This window comes from Musa acuminata, chromosome BXJ1-3 (genome assembly GCF_036884655.1).
Source record: "Musa acuminata AAA Group cultivar baxijiao chromosome BXJ1-3, Cavendish_Baxijiao_AAA, whole genome shotgun sequence".
NCBI lineage: Eukaryota > Viridiplantae > Streptophyta > Magnoliopsida > Zingiberales > Musaceae > Musa > Musa acuminata.
In genome coordinates this window covers 43689918-43712067 of record NC_088329.1, presented here as the reverse complement: position 1 = coordinate 43712067, position 22150 = coordinate 43689918, and the positions used below count along the sequence as shown (strand labels likewise).

At 41.6% G+C, this 22150-nt stretch overlaps 1 protein-coding gene, 1 long non-coding RNA gene and 1 pseudogene across 2 annotated transcripts; 2 read left to right on the top strand and 1 right to left on the bottom strand.

The window, feature by feature from the left end:
* Positions 1–285: 285 nt before the first annotated feature.
* On the top strand, positions 286–9624 carry LOC103978628 (disease resistance protein RGA2-like; annotated as a pseudogene).
* Positions 9625–14088: 4464 nt separating this feature from the next.
* On the top strand, positions 14089–20837 carry LOC135639030 (disease resistance protein RGA2-like). The gene is made up of 5 exons (XM_065152739.1): positions 14089–16601; positions 16691–19431; positions 19501–20148; positions 20277–20370; positions 20445–20837. The coding sequence occupies exon 1, from the start codon at positions 14089–14091 to the stop codon at positions 15610–15612; it is 1524 nt and encodes a 507-aa protein (XP_065008811.1). The 3' UTR covers positions 15613–16601; positions 16691–19431; positions 19501–20148; positions 20277–20370; positions 20445–20837.
* Positions 20838–21524: 687 nt separating this feature from the next.
* LOC135638168 (uncharacterized) lies at positions 21525–22116 on the bottom strand. Its single transcript, XR_010496532.1, has 3 exons — positions 21989–22116; positions 21758–21876; positions 21525–21645 (listed from the first exon to the last, which is right to left on the bottom strand). It is a non-coding gene; the product is annotated as an uncharacterized LOC135638168 (long non-coding RNA).
* Positions 22117–22150: the final 34 nt, after the last annotated feature.

The following is a 22150-nucleotide window of genomic DNA, read 5'->3' as shown; positions in this document are numbered from 1 at the left end:
GTTATTTTAGGATATGCTTACTTTAAACATAATGATGCTGTGTCGCTTTTCTTTTTTTTAAGTTTCTTTAAGATCGTGTTTGCCTTTAACATAAATGATGCTTTATTTTGTGCCGCTATTTATTAAGTTCCTTTGGCATCAAGCTTGCTTTAAACATGTGCTGATATGTTTTTTAAGTTTCTTTGCATACTTTCGTCGTGCACTAAGTATCAATCCATTAGACTGATAAAGTGATAGTGATCTTATAGCTAACATATTATCTGTTAGTGATCTTGTTTGTATTTATCATATTATCTGACTTAACCTGGTTTGTATTATAAACCTTCATGTTTAGACAATATCTTTTACTTAAAAATTCTTATATGATTGAATGTCACATCATGTGGAACCACTTTTTTTTAATTGTAAGTGAGAAATTATTTTTCATCAACTACAAGTAAGTGTGAAGAAATTATAATATCATCGAGACTAAAATATAATTATGTTTTCACTTATTTCTTTGTCCATCTCCTACTAGTTTTGTCTATTGGCATTAGAACCTCCTTTATCTTTAATGTCAGACGCCTTTAGTTGGTATGGAAGGCTATTTTATCCCACATCACGTTGTGGAATCGGTCAATTATTGTGCAATGGAAGATGACACCAACTTTGTTTTTTATTTTTTTGCAATAATGCTGTGAAAGACGACAGAGGCTGCGTCCGATCGAATGATATGAACAACAGTAAAATCAAAGGTGGATTTGAATATAAAACGCACTCCTACTTTATATTGTTCGTCCAGCTACTAATAGTAGTTTCTGCATGTTTGCCATTGCTAGGGTTCTTAGTCAACGTTGCGTCCCAACATCAGATTTGGTTGGGCATTTATGAGCACAAGTTATGCACTTTTTATAATACTGACTTCGAATTCATTAAATATGTATTGTTTCGTTGTTCATTAATCTTTTTTAATTCTTGGTAACATGGCCTTTGGATTAGTAAGGATTTACTTTTTGTTTGATTTTGAGACTTTTTGACGAAGGTTTTTTTATTGCTATAGTTTGAAGAGTTGCAGCTATAACTTGCACCTCACTCACCCTTGCCTTGGCTGCCACCAATACTTGGTGACAGCTACCATACTCCCACTCCGTGACCAAAGATGGCCGATTCCTTCGTCTCCGGGCTGGTCGGTACGTTGAAGGACATGGCTAAAGAGAAGGTGGACTTGTTGTTGGGAGTCCCCGGAGAGATCCAAAAGCTCCAAAGCACTCTCCGCAACATCCAGTCTGTCCTTCTTGACGCCGAGAAGCGGCGGATCGAGGACAAGGCCGTCAACGACTGGCTGATGGAGCTGAAGGATGTCATGTACGACGCCGACGACGTCCTCGACGAGTGGCGGACCTCGGCCGAGAAGTGCGCCCCGGGAGAGTCCCCTTCGAAGCGGTTCAAAGGAAACATATTTTCCATCTTTGCTGGCTTAAGCGACGAGGTCAAGTTCAGACATGAGGTGGGCATCAAAATCAAGGATCTCAACGATCGGCTGGAAGAGATCTCGGCCCGAAGGTCCAAGCTGCAACTCCATGTGTCTGCGGCGGAACCAAGGGTGGTTCCTCGAGTTAGTCGCATAACTTCCCCCGTGATGGAGTCTGACATGGTTGGCGAGCAATTGGAGGAGGACGCCAAGGCACTGGTGGAGCAGCTGACAAAGCAAGATCCGAGTAAGAACGTTGTGGTGCTGGCAATTGTGGGGATCGGCGGCATCGGAAAGACCACCCTCGCTCAGAAGGTGTTCAATGATGGTAAAATCAAAGCCAGCTTCCGCACCACCATCTGGGTGTGCGTGTCCCAAGAGTTCAGCGAGACGGATCTTCTAAAAAATATCGTTAAAGGTGCTGGTGGAAGCCATGATGGAGAACAGAGCAGGAGTCAGCTGGAGCCCTCGTTGGAGGGTCTCCTGAGAGGGAACAAGTTCTTGCTGGTGTTGGATGATGTTTGGGATGCTCGGATCTGGGACGACTTGCTCCGCAATCCTTTGCAGGGAGGAGCAGCAGGGAGCAGGGTGCTGGTGACCACCAGAAACGAAGGGATCGCGAGGGAAATGAAGGCGGCCCACGTCCACTTGATGAAGCTGCTGCCTCCGGAGGATGGCTGGTCGCTCCTGTGCAAGAAGGCGACGATGAATGCAGGGGAGGAAAGGGATGCCCAAGATCTCAAGGACACAGGCATGAAGATCGTTGAGAAATGCGGAGGGCTTCCCCTGGCCATCAAGACCATCGGAGGGGTCCTCTGCACCAGAGGACTCAACAGAAATGCGTGGGAGGAAGTTCTCCGCAGCGCCGCATGGTCACGGACCGGGCTTCCCGAAGGTGTTCACGGAGCACTGAATCTGAGCTACCAAGACCTGCCGGCCCATCTCATGATGGGGATAAAAAGAGGAATAACCTTTGTATAGGAACAAATACTAGAAGACCAAAATACGCAGCGGAATAAAATGGAAACACAATCAAACAGAACACCAAGATATACGTGGAAAACCCCTTCAATGTGAAGGGTAAAAACCACGGGGCAAACTATAGATAATCCACTATGAGAATAATGAATATACAAATCTCAATCTCTTGCCCAAAACCCTAGCAACAACCACAAGAGAATAACTGGGATACAAGGATCACGTCACTGCCCACAATATCTAAAACCTCCCCAAGTAATCACAGCAAGAGTCTACTGTAGATTTGATCTAACTTGAGATGAGAACACTGCTAGATGATTGTGAACAGTCTCTCTGCGTTGTCCTTGTCTTCTTCCCTTTCTTTCTCTTCCTTTTCTGCCTTGATCTCCTTTTTCTCTTTGGAATCCCGTGGCCTCAAAGATCTGCCTCGTTGCTACCTTTTTATAGCCTTAATCTGCCTCTAAAACGCAGCCACCACACCCCCCTAATCTTAATTAGGGTTAGGTTAAAAGAGGGTGTGGGCTGTGGGCTGATAAAGCCCACATGGGCTGAATATGGGCCATCAGCCCAACAACCTCCCCCTTCAGCCCATAAGGGAGGCTGTCCCATGACTCCTCAATATGAAGCCATGCCGACCAACTGTCGGCATATCTCCTGTCTTTCTTTTGGTAAGGTCTTCGTCAACATGTCTGCTCCGTTGTCATCTGTATGAATTTTCTGAAGCTGCAACTGCTTCTCTTCAAATACATTTCGAATCCAGTGGTATCTGACATCTATATGCTTTGACTTGGAATGAAACATTGGGTTCTTACACAAATGGATGGCACTCTGGCTGTCACAATGCACCACATAATTTTCCTGTTTCAGCCCCAATTCTTGTAAGAATTCTTTCATCCATAACATTTCTTTGAATACCTCTGTAGCAGCAATATATTCTGCTTCTGTGGTGGAGAGAGCAATACACCTTTGTAACCTGGATTGCCATGACACAGCTCCCCCTGCAAAAGTAAGTACATAACCTGAAGTAGACTTCCTCGTATCTATATCTCTGGCCATATCTGCATCTGTGTAACCTGTCAACACAGGTGGTCCACCTCCAAAGCTTAAACAAACCTTAGAGCTCCCTCTGAGATATCTAAAAATCCACTTCACCGCTGCCCAGTGCTCTTTGCCTGGATTTGCAAGAAATCTGCTAGTAACACCCACTGCATATGCGATGTCCGGCCTCGTACATACCATTGCATACATTAAACTTCCAACTGCTGAAGCATAAGGAACCTTTTGCATTTTCTCCTTCTCCTCATCACTTGACGGACTCTGTTCTGAGCACAACTTGAAGTGACCTGCAAGAGGAGAACCAACTGGCTTAGCATTGCTCATACTGAATCTTTCCAATACCTTCTCGATGTATTTCTCCTGTGACAACCAAATCTTCTTGTTTTTCCTGTCACGAGAAATCTGCATGCCTAGTATTTGCTTTGCTGGCCCCATGTCCTTCATTGCAAAAAACTCACTCATTTCCTTCTTCAACCTGTCAATTTTAGACATATCTTTCCCAAGAATAAGCATGTCATCAACATAAAGTAAGAGAATAATAAAATCCTCACCAAACCATTTGATGTACACACAATGATCTGAAGCCGTTCTTTTGTATCCATTTTCTGTCATAAATGAATCAAACTTTCTGTACCACTGTCTTGGAGCTTGCTTTAGCCCATACAAGCTCTTCTTCAACTTGCAGACAAAATTATCTTTACCTTTGACTTTGAAGCCTTCTGGTTGCTCCATATAAATTTCCTCCTCCAAATCACCATGAAGGAAAGCTGTCTTCACATCTAACTGCTCAACCTCCAAGTCCTGGCTAGCAGCAATACCAAGAGCAACACGAATAGAAGACATTTTAACAACAGGAGAAAATATCTCTTCAAAGTCAATACCTTTCTTTTGACCAAAGCCTTTCACAACCAATCTAGCTTTGTACTTTGGTTGAGAACAATATTCTTGAGTCTTCAACCTAAAAACCCACTTGTTCTTCAAGGCCTTCATTCCATTTGGTAGCAGCACCAAATCATAAGTGTGGTTCTTCTGAAGAGCATCCATCTCTTCCTGCATAGCAGCTAACCACTTCTCTTTCTGCTCACTCTCAACTGCTTCCTGGTAACTCTCTGGTTCACCTGCATCAGTAAGCATCACATACTCATCTGTAGAGTATCTTCTGGAAGGTTGACGTTGTCTAGAAGATCTTCTCAACTGAGGTTCTGCGGGAACTTGCTCTCCTACTTCTTCTTGCTCAACATGTCCTACAGGTAGATCAATATCAGGTTCTACACCATCTTCCTGCATATCTCCCCCATCACCCTGATATACTGGAGGAGTAACTGGGTCACAATCTGCTAATCCTTCTGCAGAAGTCTTGGCTGGTGCCTTCTTCTTCAAATCCTCAAAGGTTTGATCCTCAAAGAAGATCACATCTCTGCTCCTGAACACCTTCTGCTTTTCTGGATCCCAAAGCCTGTAACCAAACTGATCATGTGAGTAACCAAGAAAAATACATTCTTTAGACTTACCATCCAGCTTGGACCTCTCATTATCTGGAACATGTGCAAATGCACGACAACCAAACACTTTCAAATGCCTGTAGGAAACATCTTTCCCTGACCATACATGCTCTGCAACATCACCATCTAGGGCTGTACATGGTGATAAGTTGATCACATCAACTGCAGTCCTCAAAGCCTCATCCCAAAACCTTTTGGGTAGCTTGGCCTGTGAAAGCATACATCTGATCTTTTCCATGATGGTGCGGTTCATCCTCTCTGCAATTGCATTATGCTGAGGTGTACCAGGAACTGTCATCTCATGTTGGATTCCATGTGACCTACAATAGTCATTAAACAATCCTGTATACTCACCACCATTATCTGATCTTATGCATTTCAATTTTCTTTCTGTCTCCCTTTCAACCCTGGCATGAAACTCTTTAAAGACATTAATAACCTGATCTTTGGTCTTCAAAGCATAGGCCCAAACTTTCCTAGAAAAATCATCTATAAAAGTGACAAAATAAAGTGCACCACTTATACCAAGAACATCAACAGATCCACCAGGAGTTTTTGTCCTCAAAGGACCACATACATCTGTATAAACACGGTCTAAGGCATGCATTTTTCTAGACAAAGCAGCACTAGCAAATGAAACTCTATGTTGTTTACCAGCCAAACAATCAATACAAGGGTTCAGATGTATACCTCTGAGATCTGGTAATACCTCTCTCTTGGAAAGAGTTTGCAGCCCCTTCTCGCTCATGTGTCCCAATCGCCTATGCCACAACTCCATACTGAAGTCTTTCTCTGTAGCATTTAACTGCTCACCATAAGCTTTAGCCTGCAACCTGTACAAAGTATGACATTTCTTTCCATTAGCTATAACAAGAGAACCCTTACTGAGTTTCCATTGCCCTCTGTGAAATCTGCTTTCATAGTCTTCATCATCTAGTCTTCCAACTGAAATTAAATTCAGCCTCAAGTCAACCACATGTCTCACATCCTTAAGTACCAACTTGCAGCCAAGGTTGGTCTTTAAATGGATATCACCCATGCCAATGATGTCTGCTGTGCCATAGTTGCCCATCTTGACAACACCAAAGTTTCCAGACCTGTATGTAGCAAAAAACTTCCTCCGAGGTGTAGCATGATAAGAAGCACCTGTGTCAATCACCCACTCAAGATCCTGACACACACAAGAAAAAATATCATCAGAAGGAGACAAAATCAAATAATCACCACCCTGCACTGTAGCTGTAGTATTATCCTTTGATTCTGTAGACTCCACTTCTTTTCCCTTTTTCTTGTTCTTCTTAGGTTGCTTACATTGGTTCTTGTAATGTCCTTTCTCACCACAGTTATAGCAAACAATATCTTTTCTTGATCTTGACTTGCTCCTACCCATACGTGAACTGCTTCTAGACTTTGACCTTCCTCTGTTATCTGAGATAAGTGACTGTGAATCATTCTGAGATGTTGCTGAACTCTTTCTTCTCAACTCCTCATTCAACAAACTGCTTGTTACTTGACTCATAGTGACAATACCATCTGGCGCAGAATTACTGAGGGAAACCACCAGTGTCTCCCAACTTTCTGGTAATGAACTGAGAAGTAACAATGCCTGCAACTCATCATCAAGAGACATTTTCATAGAGGATAACTGGTTAGTAATACTCTGCATTTCATTCAAATGCTCAGCAATAGAAGCACCTTCTCTATATTTTAGGTTCACAAGTTTTCTGATCAAAAAAGCTTTGTTGCCAGCTGTTTTTCTCTCATAGAGACTTTCCAATTTTTTCCAAAGAGAATATACAGAAATTTCAGTAGAAACATGGTGAAAGACACTATCATCAAGCCACTGTCTAATAAACCCAATTGTCTTTCGATCTAACCTCTTCCACTCATCATCTGTCATAGTTGTAGGTTTTGCACTATCCCCCTGCAAAGGTCCATACAAATCTTTGCAATACAAGAGATCTTCCATTCTTGGTTTCCATATCATCCAATTATTTCCATTTAAACTAATCATGCGAGAAATATTACTGGCCTCCATGTTCAAATACAAAAATTAAATCACCAAAACCCCGCTCTGATACCAGTTGATGGGGATAAAAAGAGGAATAACCTTTGTATAGGAACAAATACTAGAAGACCAAAATACGCAGCGGAATAAAATGGAAACACAATCAAACAGAACACCAAGATATACGTGGAAAACCCCTTCAATGTGAAGGGTAAAAACCACGGGGCAAACTATAGATAATCCACTATGAGAATAATGAATATACAAATCTCAATCTCTTGCCCAAAACCCTAGCAACAACCACAAGAGAATAACTGGGATACAAGGATCACGTCACTGCCCACAATATCTAAAACCTCCCCAAGTAATCACAGCAAGAGTCTACTGTAGATTTGATCTAACCTGAGATGAGAACACTGCTAGATGATTGTGAACAGTCTCTCTGCGTTGTCCTTGTCTTCTTCCCTTTCTTTCTCTTCCTTTTCTGCCTTGATCTCCTTTTTCTCTTTGGAATCCCGTGGCCTCAAAGATCTGCCTCGTTGCTGCCTTTTTATAGCCTTAATCTGCCTCTAAAACGCAGCCACCACACCCCCCTAATCTTAATTAGGGTTAGGTTAAGAGAGGGTGTGAGCTGTGGGCTGATAAAGCCCACATGGGCTGAATATGGGCCATCAGCCCAACATCTCAAGCAATGCTTTCTGTACTGTGCCTTGTTCCCCGAAGACTATGTGTTTCGCGGGTCTGCCATCGTCAGATTATGGATAGCCGAGGGGTTTGTCGAAGCACGAGGTGATGTCTCGTTGGAGGAAACAGGGGAGCAATATCATAGAGAGCTGCTTCATAGGAGCATTCTACAATCGCTGCAACCTTTCAGTCTGGACTCCGATGAGAATTCCAAGATGCATGACCTGCTGAGATCGCTCGTCCATTTCCTATCGAGAGATGAGAGCTTGTTCATCAGTGACGTGCAAAACGAGTGGAGAAGTGGTGCCGCCCTGATGAAGCTACGTCGGTTGTCGATTCGGCCCACTATAACCACGGACATCCAGCATATCGTCAATTTGACCAAGCGACATGAGTCAGTGAGGACATTGTTAGTGGAGGGATCACGCGGCATTGTGGGGGATGTAGATGATTCCTTGAAGAACCTCGTGCGACTTCGAGTCCTGCACCTTATGCACACAAATATCGAGAGCATATCGCACTACATCGGAAATTTGATACACTTGAGATACTTGAATGTGTCTCATAGCCATATAACGGAGCTTCCAGAAAGCATATGCAATCTGACGAATTTACAGTTTTTGATCCTCGAAGGATGTTTCAAGTTGAGACATATCCCTCAGGGTATAGATAGGCTAGTCAATCTAAGGACACTCGATTGTAAAGATACAGACCTGGAGAGCTTACAATGTGGAATAGGAAGGTTGAAGCACCTCAATGAACTCGTAGGATTCGTGATGGACACGGCTACTGGTTCGTGCCCATTGGAAGAATTAAGCAGCCTCCAGGAGCTCAGATACCTCTCCGTTGACAGGTTGGGGAGGGCGTGGCTTGAAGCTGAACCGGGAAGGAATACGAGCGTATTAAAAGGTAACCATAAACTGAAGAATCTACATTTACATTGCTTATCCACACTGACATCCGATCGTCACACGGAGGAAGAGATTGAAAGAATGGAGAAGGTGTTGGATGTGGCACTTCATCCACCATCATCTGTTGTTTCGCTCAGTTTACATGGTTTCGGCCTCCGGTACCCCAGCTGGATGGCGTCTGCAAGCATCAGTTCGCTTCTTCCAAACATAAGACGCTTGGAACTAAGTTATTGTCTTCATTGGCCACTGCTTCCACCGCTAGGGAAGCTTCCTAGCTTGGAGTTTCTTGAAATCGTCGGTGCAGATGCAGTGACCACCATCGGACCGGAATTTTTTGGGTGTGAAGTTGCTGCTACTGGTCATGATCGTGAACGGAATTCAAAGCTTCCTTCTTCTTCTTCTCCTCCTCCTCCTCCTTCGTTGTTTCCGAAACTAAGGCAGCTGGAACTCTCGAATATGACAAACATGGAAGTGTGGGATTGGGTAGCGGAAGGTTTTGCTATGCGTCGCCTCGACAAATTGGTCCTCGACAATTGCCCCAAGTTGAAGTCTCTACCGGAAGGCCTGATCCGACAGGCAACCTGCTTAACCACATTGGATCTGTCCGATGTGTGTGCTCTCAAGTCCATCAGAGGTTTCCCTTCTCTAAAAGAACTGAGTACAAGTGGTGAATCAGATCTGGAGATTGTTGCTGATCTCCCTGCACTGGAGTTCTTGAATTTGGGCACGTATCGTCGTCGCAACAATCATTTACCAGAGTGGTTGGCGCAACAATCATTCACTACGCTCCAGAGACTGGACGTATTTGGAACCACCCAGCAACTCGTCAGATGCCTCCAAAATGGCGCAGACTGGCCCATGATCGAACACTTTCCAAAATTTTCCATCGAAGATGGCCGAGGCAATTATATAAACTACATCAAGCATTCCTGCACCTTCGACACAAACCTAGTCGATGATGATGCTGTTTTTGCTGCTGTTGCTGCTGCCGAAGAAGAAGAAAAAAGAAGAAGACATCAATGATCTTTGAGGTAACTTACCTTTCATGCTCACGTCTCCACCATCTAACGTCTTCTGGTTTTGGAGTGGTAACTCACAATCATCTTTTCCTGCTTTTGGCAACGAGATCGACATCATTCACGATGTAATTGGCAGTCATGTCTAATATGATCATCGCAAATGGAGCTGTCCAAGGAAAGTCCGAGACATTTGAGAAGAAGTGCTGATCGAGAGGTTGGGTGCGACTCATACTAAATTCCAATGATATAGTGATATCAGCTCGATCTGATGGACAACTTATTTTGGCTTTCTTTCTCTCTGTAGCATATAATTCCTGCAATGTACATACTACTACTGCATCTTTAGTGCCCTCAGATCTGTATATTTCTACTACCCCTACTGATATAGTGATATCAGTACAATCTGTACGGACAGACAATTGTCCTGCCAATTTCCTCGACTTCCCTCACCTTCTTATACCTGTAGCCCTTTTTTTTTTTTTTTGTGGTGATTAATTCAATGCTGTGTATGTTGGCAGTGAAATGTCTTGATCAGAGTATTTGTAGCATGTCATTGGTTTTGGATTCCTCAACATATTACCACAAAGACAAACATATAGATCATCTATTATTTTCTGTGTAAACATGGAATGTTAGATCCGAAAACAGATTATCAATCAGGATTATACTTTTTTGTTTTTGTAGTTTTATAATTATTTATGAGATTTTGAATGATCAAAATGCAGCTACCAGATATCAAAATGACTCTTTATCAGAAATAGTACTGCACATGTGAGTCTAACATAGTTTACTATTTAATATTTGTGAGGATTTCATACATGAAACTATCTCAAAAAAAATTCAGAAGGTGTAAACATTTTTGTGAATCACCAATATACGAAGAGAGCGTGACTTGCCATCTCATCTCAAACCCTGTCTTTTGTTTTGTGGCTTGTTCAGTGACATGACAGACCTCATCCAATTAAACTTATAAATGACAATCTCTCTCTCTCTAGATTGGATTATAAAGTTTCAATAAATAATTATTGACTATGTGAAGCATTCATTCAGAACTCTAGCCCTCTATCTTCATATAGTGTTTTTGCTTCCATAAAATTCTTTCAAGCGATAGCAAGTTACCATCCGAGCTCAACCATCTTTTCTTTCTAGCTTCTATGATAATTAAAGTTGTCCTTCAAATTATGTCTTTTTTATACGAGAGGAAGCTCATTCAATCGAAACACTATTGTAGATGTCAAGTTGTTACTCTCTTTTGAGGGATGTTGTTTGTTTCCCCATTAATGCTTGTTTGTTTATTCGAAATGATTGCCTGTTCCACTTTGTTTATCCAAAATAGTTGCATTAGTTTCTGTCATATTGCCTCGTTATTATAGTAGACTTGTGCGTTTACTACAACACAACTTTATCATATACTTAGCTACAACTAAGTTGTATAGCACCCAAGTCATAAACCTATATGAAACAAATACACAGGTAAAATATACATGTCGCTAACAAAGAGTTAAAGAAAATCGAGATTCCAAGCAAAACAAAGAGTATTATATTTTATTTGACACAAATAAATCTTATAAAAATGATTGCACGATGCCGTACGAAGGACTTCAAAGATAGACGCATGCATGCCCAATCATAATAAGGCATAGATATGTGACTTTATGCTTCCATGCCATTTACCATCTCATTTGATTATTGATTATAACATTGGTTGAAGCTCTTAGTGTATGATTGAGAACATATTTGAAATGTGCATCGAGGACCCAATGCACATTTTGATATTTGATTATTATTTTTTTTAACTCGTATTTGATTTAGATATTGAATTGAAAATACTCAAATATTGATGCTACGTTAAGGTAACATTAGCATTTTAATATTTGTAGAATGTTAATATTTTTTTTTTTAAATCCTAAAGTGCCCTTATGACTTTATCTAAAATTATAAGATTGCCAGTGAGAAATCAGTATGATTTACATGTTCTATAAGATGACATTTTATTTAATTATTTTTAAATAATATTTTGTATTTATATATGACTATATTTTCTATCTATTTGAGCCTTATATACATTCATTCATTCATTTATTTTATATATTTTACTTATTAATTTAACATAAAAATATATATATTCACTTTGAATAAATATTAAAAATATTAGAAGGATAAATTAGACATAAATATTCAATGGACTTTTGAAATGTAACTTTACCAAACAACACTTAACTCAATGCATGTTTAAAATAAATATTTTTTGCTTATCAAACACTTGAAGCATTCCACAACTACATATTTATTCATATTTTTTCCTTTAATTATATATTATATTATATATATATATATATATATATATATATATATATATATATTCTCAAATATAATCTTACTTTGGTGACCGAAAGAGAAAAAGATGCAAAAGCTTTTCACCGTGTTAGAAATGGTGTCACCACACATCGGAACAATGGGTATATTCAAGGTGATGTGTCATGTTCCTCAATCATCAATATTTTGGATAACCACATCTTCGTCTTCACTATCATCAATTAGGTTAATCTCTAAGGTGTAGGATTGTTTGATGTAGTTTATGTAATTGTGTTGGTCGTTTTTTATGTAAACAATCCCAAGGTGTTCGATCTTGGACCAATCCTTTGCATTTTTTTTGGAAGCATTTACAAAGCATTTGATTGTTGCATTATAGATCTCACTAAATTTTAATTATGATTATTGATCAATAGAAAAAAAAAATTCACTTATAATAAGATTTACTAGGAGATGATCTTGATATAATTAACTTCTTTAATTATCATTTCAAATCATCTGTTCTCATCAATAAAAAAGAATACGATTTTCTATGGACGAAACATAACATACTAAGATTATAAGTTTATGATTATTGATAAATAATCATAGACTTTATGAATGGTATTGAAAGGTACTTATTATTTAATTTTAATTCTTAATATTAATTTTTTTATATAATATAAATATGATTGTAGTATTTATGCTTCTATCATTCAATAGTCATATATGTATTCACATACATTATTATTGTTAGAGTTAGTCTCAGGAAATTTATCAAAGGTAATTTTAACAATCTAAAAACGATAATAAAGTAGAAAAAATAGAAAACTACAAGGACACTAGAACATCAAATTTACATGGTTCGATCAATTGATCTACATCCACGGACAAATGAGGAGCAAATGATCATAAAATACCTTAAAAATACTAAACAATGATTTAAACTCAATCAAACACTTAAGTTTTTCTTATGGTGCCTCTAGCTTCGAAGCACACGCCCTTATTTATAGTCGTAATGGGAGATAACAAATTTGACTTTCCTGATGTGGGATTATACGAGACTTGCTAAACTAATGATATTAAAATTCAAGTGAACCTTTCCAGGGAGGGTTTCAATCATAACAAACAATCGTATATATGACAGTCGAATATGCGAAGAGAGTTAAACATGGACGGTGTGCAACTGCTGACCGACGTTGATTGTTTCGGTTTTTGTGAATGATCAGAAACAAATGAAGTTTATGTGTTTCTCCGTAAACAAACATAGATTAATCAACAAAGTAATAACTTTCACATCGACAGTTTCGTTTTGTGTGTTCTTAGTTCCTGCACCTGTCTACTTCTCTTGTTTCTTACGAGGGTGGTTGGGCTTGTATAGAAGACAGTATGCTACTAGATTTTCTTGCAGACTGGGGCTCGGTGTGGTTCGTATTGATTGATTGTTGATCAATCAATCGCCTGCCTTCTTTCTATCAATTCGTATCAAAGGCTATTTTATTTTAGAATCGGTCAATGATTTCGCCATGAAAGATAAACTCTAACATTGTTCATACTACGTAGCACCCTTTCTTTCGGCCTGCCAAATGACCACAAGCCAAAGTGGCTTACGGAAGACAATAGAATATTATTGCACCAATAGATTATTACGGAAGACTCGTCTTCATCTTCTTCTTTTATCTCTTCTGCTCCTCTTGAATGCTCACGGGCACAATCACCTTTTCCATTTTAATCCTTATTATTTCTGTATTCTCGAATAGGTCCTCAAATTACATTTGAGACTTGGTTCTTCTGTGCAACAACGAAGGAGATACTATGCTTTGTTCATGAGATCCTGTTGAGAGTTCAGTGGTGCTTTGACATCATAACAATTATATTTTCTCCACGTATTATGTATCTCGACAATTCCAAACGACACAAGTTTGACATCATAACAATTATATTTTCTCCACGTATTACATATCTTGACAATTCCAAACTACACAAGTTTGACATCATAACAATTTGTATAGAAAGGTGTTCCATTCATACTAATCTAATCAACTATAATTTGAGAGAAAAACCTAACCATTGTGACCGGTCTTCAACACGAAACAAAGACCTCCAACAGGAAAGCAAAAGACGAGAGAAGATATGGCCATGGTGCTGAATCCCCTTCATCTCCAAGCTCCTCGAAACATTGTTCGACATGGCCAAGGAGAAGGTGGACTTGGTGTTGGGCGATCCCGGGGAGATCCAAAAGCTCCAAGACACTCTCTGCAACGTCCAGTCCGTCCTTCATGATGACAAGCAGCGCCGAATCAAAGACAAGGCCATCAAGAACTGGCTAATGGAGCTGAAGGATGTCATGTACGACGTCGACGACGTCCTCGACGAGTGGCGGACCGCGGCAGAGAAGTGCACCCCGGGAGAGTCCCCTCCGAAGCGGTTCAAAGGCGACATACTTTCCATCTTTGCTGGCTTAAGCGACGAGGTCAAGTTCAGAAATGCGGTGGGCGTCAAAATCAAGGATCTCAACGATCGGCTGAAAGAGATCTCGGACCGAGGGTCCAAGTTGCAACTCCATGTGTCTGCGGCGGAACCAAGGGTGGTTCCTCGAGTTAGTCGCATAACTTCCCCGGTGATGGAGTCTGACATGGTTGGCCGGCGACCGGAGGAGGACGCCAAGGCACTGGTGGAGCAGCTGACAAAGCAAGATCCGAGTAACAACGTGGTGGTGCTGGCAATTGTGGGGATCGGCGGCATCGGAAAGACCACCTTCGCTCAGAAGGTGTTCAATGATGGTAAAATCAAAGCCAGCTTCCACACCACCATCTGGGTGTGCGTGTCCCAAGAGTTCAGCGAGACGGATCTTCTCGGAAATATCATTGAAGGTGCAGGTGGAAAATATAATAGAGAACAGAGCAGGAGTCTGCTGGAGCCCTTGGTGGAGGATCTCCTGAGAGGGAACAAGTTCTTGCTGGTGTTGGATGATGTTTGGGATGCTCAGATCTGGGACGACTTGCTCCGCAATCCTTTGCAGGGAGGAGCAGCAGGGAGCAGGGTCCTGGTGACAACCAGAAACGCAGGGATCGCGAGGCAAATGAAGGCGGCCCACGTCCACGAGATGAATCTGCTGCCTCCAGAGGATGGCTGGTCCCTCCTGTGCAAGAAGGCGACGATGAATGCAGAGGAGGAAAGGGATGCCCAAGATCTCAAGGACACAGGCATGAAGATTGTTGAGAAATGCGGAGGGCTTCCCCTGGACATCAAGACCATCGGAGGGGTCCTCTGCACCAGAGGACTCAACAGAAGTGCGTGGGAGGAAGTTCTCCGCAGCGCCGCATGGTCACGGACCGGGCTTCCCGAAGGTGTGCACGGAGCACTGTATCTGAGCTACCAAGACTTGCCGTCCCATCTCAAGCAATGCTTTCTCTACTGCACCTTGTTCCAAGAAGACTTTGTGTTTCACGGGCCTGAAATCGTCAGATTATGGATAGCCGAGGGATTTGTCGAAGCACGAGGAGATGTCACGTTGGAGGAAACAGGGGAGCAATATCATAGAGAGCTGCTTCATCGGAGCCTTCTGCAATCGCGCCCTTACCGTCTAGCCTACGATGAGTATTCCAAGATGCATGACCTGTTGCGATCGCTCGGCCATTTCCTATCGAGAGATGAGAGCTTGTTCATTAGTGACGTGCAAAATGAGTGGAGAAGGGTGCCGTCCCGATGAAGCTGCGTCGGTTGTCGATTGTGAGCACTGAAACCACGGACATCCAGCATATCGTCAGTTCGACCAAGCAACATGAGTCGATAAGGACATTGTTGGTGGAGAGAACAAGTGGCCATGTGAAGGATATAGATGATTACTCGAAGAACTTTATGCGACTTAGAGTCCTACATCTTATGCACACAAAAATCGAGATTCTACCGCACTACATCGGAAATATGATACACTTGAGATTCTTGAATGTGTCTTGGAGCCATGTAACGGAGATTCCAGAAAGCATATGCAATCTGACGAATTTATAGTTTTTGATCCTTTTGGGATGTACTGAGTTGACACATATCCCCAAAGGTATAATTAGGCTAGTCAATCTAAGGACACTCGATTGTGGACTTACGCACCTGGACAGCTTACCATGTGGAATAGGAAGGTTGAAGCTCCTCGATGAACTCCAAGGATTCGTGGTGAACACGGCTACTAGTACGTGCCCATTGGAAGAATTAGGCAGCCTCCAGGAGCTCAGATATCTCTCCATTTACAAGTTGGAGAGGGCGTGCATGAAAGCCGAACCAAGAAGGGATACAAGCGGATTAAAGGGTAACAAAAAACTGAAACATCTACAAATATAGATATAGATATACAAACTGAAACATCTACAAACATCTACCAAGAAGGGCGTGCATGGTTGAGTTCACAGTAAGGTTTCCCAGAATCAAGACAAGACACAAATGCCTGTGTTGGACTGCTACAAATATAGATATAGATTGTCAAGTGTGGGCTTTTCTTGGTGACAAAGTAGGCATTTGCACCAACCATGTGATGATGACAATGCTTGCTTGGCATTTTGCAGGCACTTCACTGCCAACTGCTGTAGGTGGAAGATAGAGATAAAAGAGAGAATAGTGAAGCTCCGCACTCTTGGTAACCTTCGCCTTATTGGTGAGCTTTTCAAGCAAAAAATGGTGCCAGAGAATATAGTTCATCATATTGTTCAGGTAACTGTTGTTTATGTTAATCCTTGTTCTTCTATATCTTTAGGGAGTGTACTCTTTCAGGGACTTCCTGATATATTTACTGTCTGCAGGAGCTTCTAGGGCATGATGGAAAACCATGCGCTGCTGAGGAAAATGTTGAGGCAATCGGCCAGTTATTGAACACCATAGGGAAGGAGTTGGATGAGAGAGTCGTAAATCTCGTCGCTTTAATGATGCCTATTTCAGCCGGCCGAAAGAGCTAACTACCGATCCTCAACTTGCGTCACGTCTAAGATTTATGGTCCGCGATGTGCTTGACCTTTGTGCAAACAATTGGATCCCTCGGCGTGAAGAGGTAAACTTTGCCCTGGTTCAGTTCATGTAATTAGGATGAATTATTCTCAAGAGACTCACAATTGTTGTTGTAGTTTTCTTGGGAATTGATGGCTTCCCGAGGCAGAAAAGAATCTGGGGCCACGCCCTAGTGCAACTCCAAGCATGAGAAGTAGCCGTGATGTTGGTGGTTTAGGAGGTCTTAGTCTTACGGGATATCCATGGAATTAAACTTATTTAAAAGATAAGATTGAAACTTCTCTCATGAACGCCTGGGATGCCTGGTGATAAGATTGGTGTATCTCTTCTTCCTTTTTCTCTTTTCTTTTCTATCAATCCTATCAACAGACGCAATGCTGGTGGTATGATTCCTGGGATGCCTGGAATGCCTGGGTTAGACGATGACCATTGGGAAGTTCCACAAGCGAATCTATGCCCAGGGGTGATGTTAACCGTGTCCATGGTCCTTTGATCACCATCCATCACTTTTAAGCTCTTACCACAAGGTTAGTGGTAGCCTGGCATCTGGTAAGACTAGTGCATTACTGCAGGGCAGTGGCCCAGTATCTCGTTCTTCTTGTATTGTTTCAGGCGTATCAGATTCTCCATCTCAAAACTTAGGGCTCCAGAGACCAGTTGGTCAAGAAGTTAGTGGCAACACAAATTTAATCCTAATGAGCTGCATAAGAAAACAGTTTCTCTTTTTGAAGAGTATTTTGACATCTGCATTCTAGATGAAGCACTTCAATGTGTAGAGGAACTGAAGAGCTCAGAGTACCATCCAGAGGTTGTCAAGGAAGCCATCGATTTAGCTCTAAACAAGGGCTTTTCATATCTGGAAGCTGTAGTGATGTTTTTGGAGATTTTGCTGATTAAAAATGTTTTTACTCCAAGGGATTTGGGGACAAGTTGTTTGCTCTATGATGCGATGTAAGATGATGTTGGCATTGATTTGCCAAAAGCACCCACATATTTTGATGGTGTTGATTTCAAAGGTAGAGGAGGAAATTCTCACAAAGGTTGAAGATGCCGGTTTCCAGTCAGCAATATTCGATGCTCTTTTCAGAATTTTTAAAGCAAGTCCTAATGGACAGGTAATATTGAGTAGACATGTAGAAGAAGTTAAGGCTTGTTGGAAATTGTTTACAATTGTTTATCTCTATATTTTCTAATCTCTAGTCTCTAGTATGATAAAGTTGAGTACCATTTATTTTACCTTTTAGGCCTTTTGGTATCCTATGTTTTTGTATGGATGAGGAACATATAGTGCAAGTGGATTTATGAGGAACAATCTAGTTTGTGAGTTGTTCACTGTTGCGAGATTGTTTGAACCTTTATTATTTCTTAAAGATAACTAATGCCAAGGCCATGAGCCATGAGCCATGAACAAAATTTTATTAGTGCTGCTTCTTATGGTATGTCATTTCTAGAATGTTCTGTATTTATCTTGTTTTCAATTATCTTTCATCCTTGTAATGGTCAGTTATACTATATTACCTTTGATCGTTATGGATCTGGGAGATCCTAGTGAAAGATGATTATAAGCTGCTGACCATCCTATATCCTATTTCCCTTTGATCTTCTGAGGGTTGAACTATTATGCATGAGTGTTTGTGTGTATGTGCATGCATGTATGTTGCGTGGTTACATGTGTGTGCATGTATGTGTGCGCGTGCTCTTGCGTGTGTGCATACATATATGAGTGTGTATGTGTATGTGTATGTGTATGTGTGCGCGTGCTCTTGTGTGTGCATGTATGTGTGCATTCGTGTGTTTATGCTTGTGTGTGTGCGCATGGTCGTATGTGGTGCTTGCGCATGTGTGCATGCATGCTACCCTACATGCGAGCGAAGATTTGGCTACTATGACCATTCCTTCGCTCAAACTTCAAGCAGCTATATGTGATGATTTTTTGTGCAGTGTGTTGCTGAATGCTTGTGCCAGTTGCAGCAAAATGGATAAACTCATGAAGCTCCAGTTGCTCTTTAAGCTCTTGGCAAATGATTGTGAAGGAAGGAATTGGTTGTTGAAATTAATATTCCCGTTTAGTTTGCTTTACCTTGTCTTGGCAGATGGTTATACAAGCGCAGGAAGGAGATGCAAGTTCAGATCCAAGAGCTCCAGTTTCATGCAGATGGTCATGCATGCCTGTCTTATCATCACAGTCATCACCTCTTGTTCTTTTTCTGTAATTAACTGCATTTCCATCAGATAGGAATACAGTTTTCTGCCTAATACTCCATTGTTTATATGATTTATGAAGGCAATCATCTATAACCTGTAATCTTGAGAAGTGTTTCAATCTATGCCAAGACATCAATGATTGTCATGTTGTTTATTCTCCTGTATTAGTTCATGTTGAGTATTCTGAGACAAAGACTTGGAATAATATCTTTTTACCTTTTTCTTGATAGGTTGAACCAAATGCATGATCCTACATGGGCTACTCATCTTCGAATGGAATCAATGGATGGGTAAAGAGACTCATCCTGATGCAATCTTCAGCAACTCTTACTAGGTGAGTAATCTAGCATCAGTTCTGTTTCTGTTACCATCACCATCTGGTAATGGTTTGATTCCTTTTCAGATGATGATAGTGAGAGAGATGTATGGCTTTCTGCTACTTTCCTGAGGCTCTCATCTTCATACTAATATCCTGCCGCCATCACATATTGGTCTGTAAGTCTGATGTCTTGTGATGTTATGTCTGCACTCAATGTTGCAGAAACTCCCAATGTCACACAGAATCCTATGTCTATATTCTCAAATCTGCTGTGATATAGATGCCTTCTTATCATCAGAAAAATTCAGCTTGCAAGCCATGTGAAGAATTCCCACCATAATAGTTTGGGACTGTTCACCGACATGCAAAAGGACAGTGATCTGTCTTGTTCCTTCTGTTCTTTCCTGTTCTCTTCTTCTGCTTCTTTGGCACACCGAACACAACTTTACTTCTGTTGAGTGACATCTTTTGCTGATCTATTCTCATGTGCAGGCTCATCACCTACTTGTTTTTTACCACCCTCGAAGCAAAGAAGAGGAAGAAAAGATCTTTAAACCCATGTGGAGTTCTTGAAACATGACTACTCGAAGAAGATGGAAAGATTCTCTTGTTGTTTTGAGTATCGAACAACATAGGCTTGAAATTGACGTCGGCTTTTGACAGTGTTCTGCTCAGACTTTTCTCTCGGTCTTTCACCATGTCAGATTCCCTGGAATGGGCACTGTTGTAGTGGTAGTCTCTTTTTCCCTTTAAATTCCCCTTGTCTTCCTCTCATCTTCCCCATGATTATTGCTGTCAAATTGATCCCTAAGATGAAGCCTAATCCACTGCTCCCTTTCCTCCTCCTCTTGTTTCTCCAGGTCATGTGGAGTGTGGCTACTGATATCATCAGCCATGGTGCAGGAGATCAAGCTCGCCAACTGCCCCAACTCCTGGAAGACCTGCCATTACACGGTAAGATGAGGCAAAGAACTGTTTCAAGCTTCACTTTGAGGAATTCTTCATGCAATGCGATGAGTTGGTTGTAGGCCGAAATGTGACGGTGAAGCTGAGCAGCGGTGACAAGTCCGGTGAGGAGAGCGTGGAAGTTGACGGCGGGGAACGGCTGAGCCACTCGAAAAAGAGTGGTACTGGTGGCAAAGGAGGGAAGGGTGTCGGCGGCGCAGGCTCTCAATCTCTCCGGCAGCCACGGTCTCGGAAGAGCGGCTCCACATCCATGCGACGGCCATACGACTCTCTCTGGGGACTTGGTCTGCCTTCCCTCCTGCTTTGCGTTGCTTTAACCTGACTACTTTGGTATCGCAAGATCGATGAATAAATGGCGTGAGTGAATGTGTGAAGCTATGTTTGAATCATAGAGTGTTTGTATGACTACATCTAATCTATGATTGTGGAAATGTCGACGATGATGATTGAATGCTTGTGATTAGACTTTAATGATAGAGTGAAATGAAAAGGGAAAAAAAAAGTTAAAATATTAAATTAAATATTGTGATTAGATAAGACATTGATTTAACAGCCCATGAAAGACGACGAAGAAAAAATAGTTAGGAAATCAAAGAGACAAAAAGGCGTCGGTGGTTCTGAACTATTATTGTATCTGGGTGCAAACACCGCCACGTAAGCTTACCGCACGCACATCTTGCGACAAAGAAGCCCAAAAAAAAAATTTTGGCCTCAAAACCTCTGAATTCTGAATTCTTATACGTACCTGAGGTGACCAGATTCATGAAAGTGGTGAAACGTGCAAATTAAGCCTGGTCCAATCTCTTGGGTGGGCTTCTTCTTCTTGGGCCGGTTTGTTAGCTGACCGTCTAGTATCGGGTTACAAACACCGTTTGTAAGATTACCGCACGTGCATCTTGCGACAAAGAGGCCCAAAAAAAATTTTTTTGGCGTCAAAACCTCTGAATTCTAAATTCTTATACGTACCTGCGGTGACCAGATTTGTGGGTGGGCTTCTTCTTCTTGGGCCGTTTCGTTGGCTGACCGTCTAATATCTGGGTACCAACACCGTCATGTAAGATTACCGCACACGCATCTTGCGACAAAGAGGCCCAAAAAATTTTTTTTGGCGTGAAAACCTCTGAATTCTGAATTCTTATACGTACATGCGGTGACCGGATTCATGAAAGTGCCTCCGCAACTACATGAGCAAATTAAGCCCGGTCCAATCTCGTGGGTGGGCTTCTTGTTCTTGGGCCGTTTCATCAGCTGACCTTCTAGTATCTGGTTACAAACACCGTTCTGTAAGATTACCGCAAATGCATCTTGCGACAAAGAGGCCCAAAAAAAAAAATTTTGGCGTGAAAACCTCTTAATTCTGAATTCTTATACGTACCTGCGGTGACCGGATTCATGAAAGTGGCTCCCAACTACACGTGCAAATTAGAGCCCGGTCCAATCTCGTATGTGAGCTTCTTCTTCTTGGGCCGTTTCATCAGCTGACCTTCTAGTTATCTGGGTACAAACACCGTTCTGTAAGATTACCACATACTCATCTTGCGACAAAGAGGCCCAAAAAAATATTTTTTGGCGTCAAAACCTCTGAATTCTGAATTCTTAAACGTACCTATGGTGACCGGATTCATGAGAATGACTCCGCAACTTCACGCGAAAATGAAGCCCGGTCCAATCTCGTGGGTGGGCTTCTTCTTATTTGACTGTTTGGTTAGCTAACCATCTCGTGGGTCAGGCCACATTGGCCCATCTCCTCCAACCAGTAAACTGAAAT

What these genes read in the sequence shown, in the direction of transcription:
- LOC135639030 (XM_065152739.1), top strand. Translation starts at nt 14,089, where the DNA reads ATGGCCAAGGAGAAGGTGGACTTGGTGTTGGGCGATCCCGGGGAGATC.